Raw genomic sequence first — 1,905 nt, 5'->3', positions numbered from 1 at the left:
AGAGCGTTCCTGGTGTTCAGCTCTACCGCTCCCAAGGTCAGACGTAAATCGCATCGGCCTTTTGCCCTCATTTGACGGTGCTCAGCTACCGCTTCACTGGGCACTCTTACTTGCTAGAAATCGCAAACTAATGGTGCTAATGTTGCATCTGCTGAATGTAGTAGCCCTGGCTGATGCATCTTTAGATGGGTGACCCGGGCTATTGGTGTGTGCTTGCTCTGCTCTCTAAGGTCCTTCGGTTCGTAGGGTGGGCTTTTAATTGCATGAGGAGAGCCCTCAAGCCTCCCGCCCTCCCAGCGAGTCGGGGTGTAGCTGGCTTACTGCGCAGCACGGCTTCGGGACTTCCAGACGGCGGAAGCTCCTCGGAGCTGTTGCTCTGGGTTTGCCCGGGTGCGCAGCTGTCGGAAGCCCCAGTGGGGAGGGACCTGCCCGCAGGAGCCTGGGTGCTCGGTGGCATGTGGCCACTTGGAACTGGGCTGGAGCAGGCAGCTGCCGAGGAAGACCTGCCCTGTGCTTCTGCTGAGATCGAACCAGGCTGAGGGTGCTCAGCACCTTTAGGGAATCGGACCTAAACATCTGTGCGCTTTGACAAAGCGCGGTGGAGGTGCTTGGAGCTGATCTGTGGCTTGGCCAAATTCCTGCCCAGCCAGACAACTTCTGGGTGTCCCCAGAGACCATTTAAGGGAGACAAAAAGGCCATTTTTGTATATTCCTTTCCCTCTGGAACTGCATTTTCATTTATTAGTGAAAAATTGGGCTGATGGCAAAGAGCTTGTCTCTCAGCTCTGCTTAATGTTTTTGCTGTATGGAGCTGGTCTCTGCCTCACTATTCTGCTGGTAATTAAGGAAAATCAAATGGCTAATTAGGAAACTACAACTTCTTGTTAAGGCTCTTTTCCCCTGTAAGTAAAACTGTAATCAACCTGGGCCCTCGTTAATCTCCCTTTTTCTCAGAGAACAGGTTTGGGGTTATTTAATGTTTGATTGCTGCTGCTTGCTGTTTGCACGGAGGTGGGACCGAGCAGCCGCTCTGCGGGAGGACGGGTGCTCGCTTCCCTGCTTTGCCTCCCGCCCGAGATGGAGCCCCGCAGCTGGGAGCAGCTCCCCGAGGCACCGGCTGAGCTCCGCCGGTGGATGAGCTCCGGTGCGGCTGCGTGCGCAGCAAGGGGCGGAAGGCAGGGTCCCAGCACGGATCCTGCCTGGCCTCCTTGCCCCCCCTGTGGGAGCTGGTGCCACCATCCCCCTTATCGGCAATTTGCAGATTCTGCTTTAACAAATAGTCGCACGATGACCCTGCGGGAGGTCCCAGCTTCGGACCTTATCGCCCTGCGGCTGTGCAGCAGGATGCGTCCCCCCGAGGTGCAGGTGCTCGGCCTGGGGCGATGGGCTCGGGGTGCTCAGCTGTGGGGTATGGGGATAGGAGCAGGGCCAGGAGGGGTGCTGGGGGGTCAAGTGGGGTCCCTGTGCCCCTCGAGGAGAGCCTGCTCCAGGGCAGAGCTGGGGTCGAGCGCTCACAGCAGTGAGTTTGGGGGGGGTCTCAGCACACAGCCAAGGCAAAGGAGGGGATGGGGCTCCCTCCAAATGTGGTCACGGAGGGGAGGATGGGGAGGGGAGGGGGGCCCTGGCCACACCGTCCCCACGGGCTCAGCCTCAGCATCTCCCCACCTCGTGTCCAGCTCCTTCTGGTGCTGCCTGTACCCCCCCGGGAAGGGTCTCCCATGCAGACACCCCACGGTCCTGCCAGCGGGAATCATCATCGCTTTATTGCAGCGGGTCGCGGTCAGCGTTACGGGCGCGTTCAGCAAAGCCTGAGGCTTTCACCAGCATGGGGGGCTGTGACCCCTCGCCCTTCCCTGGCCAGGCCCCACACTTTGCAAGGGAAGGCCGGGGACTCCATTCCCCCCA

General features: G+C 59.5%; 1 protein-coding gene across 1 annotated transcript in view; it reads left to right on the top strand.

The window, feature by feature from the left end:
- The first annotated feature begins 1,287 nt into the window (after positions 1–1,287).
- The window catches only part of LOC103923491 (lipid phosphate phosphatase-related protein type 3), a 10,774-nt gene continuing 10,156 nt past the window's right edge, over positions 1,288–1,905 (top strand). Inside the window, exon 1 of the mRNA XM_009331854.1 lies at positions 1,288–1,408. Coding sequence (XP_009330129.1) covers positions 1,288–1,408 — 121 coding nt within the window. The remainder of the gene's footprint in view (positions 1,409–1,905) is intronic.

Source organism: Pygoscelis adeliae, unplaced genomic scaffold (assembly GCF_000699105.1).
Source record: "Pygoscelis adeliae isolate BGI_AS28 unplaced genomic scaffold, ASM69910v1 Scaffold239, whole genome shotgun sequence".
Taxonomy (NCBI): domain Eukaryota; kingdom Metazoa; phylum Chordata; class Aves; order Sphenisciformes; family Spheniscidae; genus Pygoscelis; species Pygoscelis adeliae.
The sequence above is the reverse complement of the archived record's forward strand: the minus strand, read 5'-3'. Positions and strand labels throughout refer to the sequence as shown.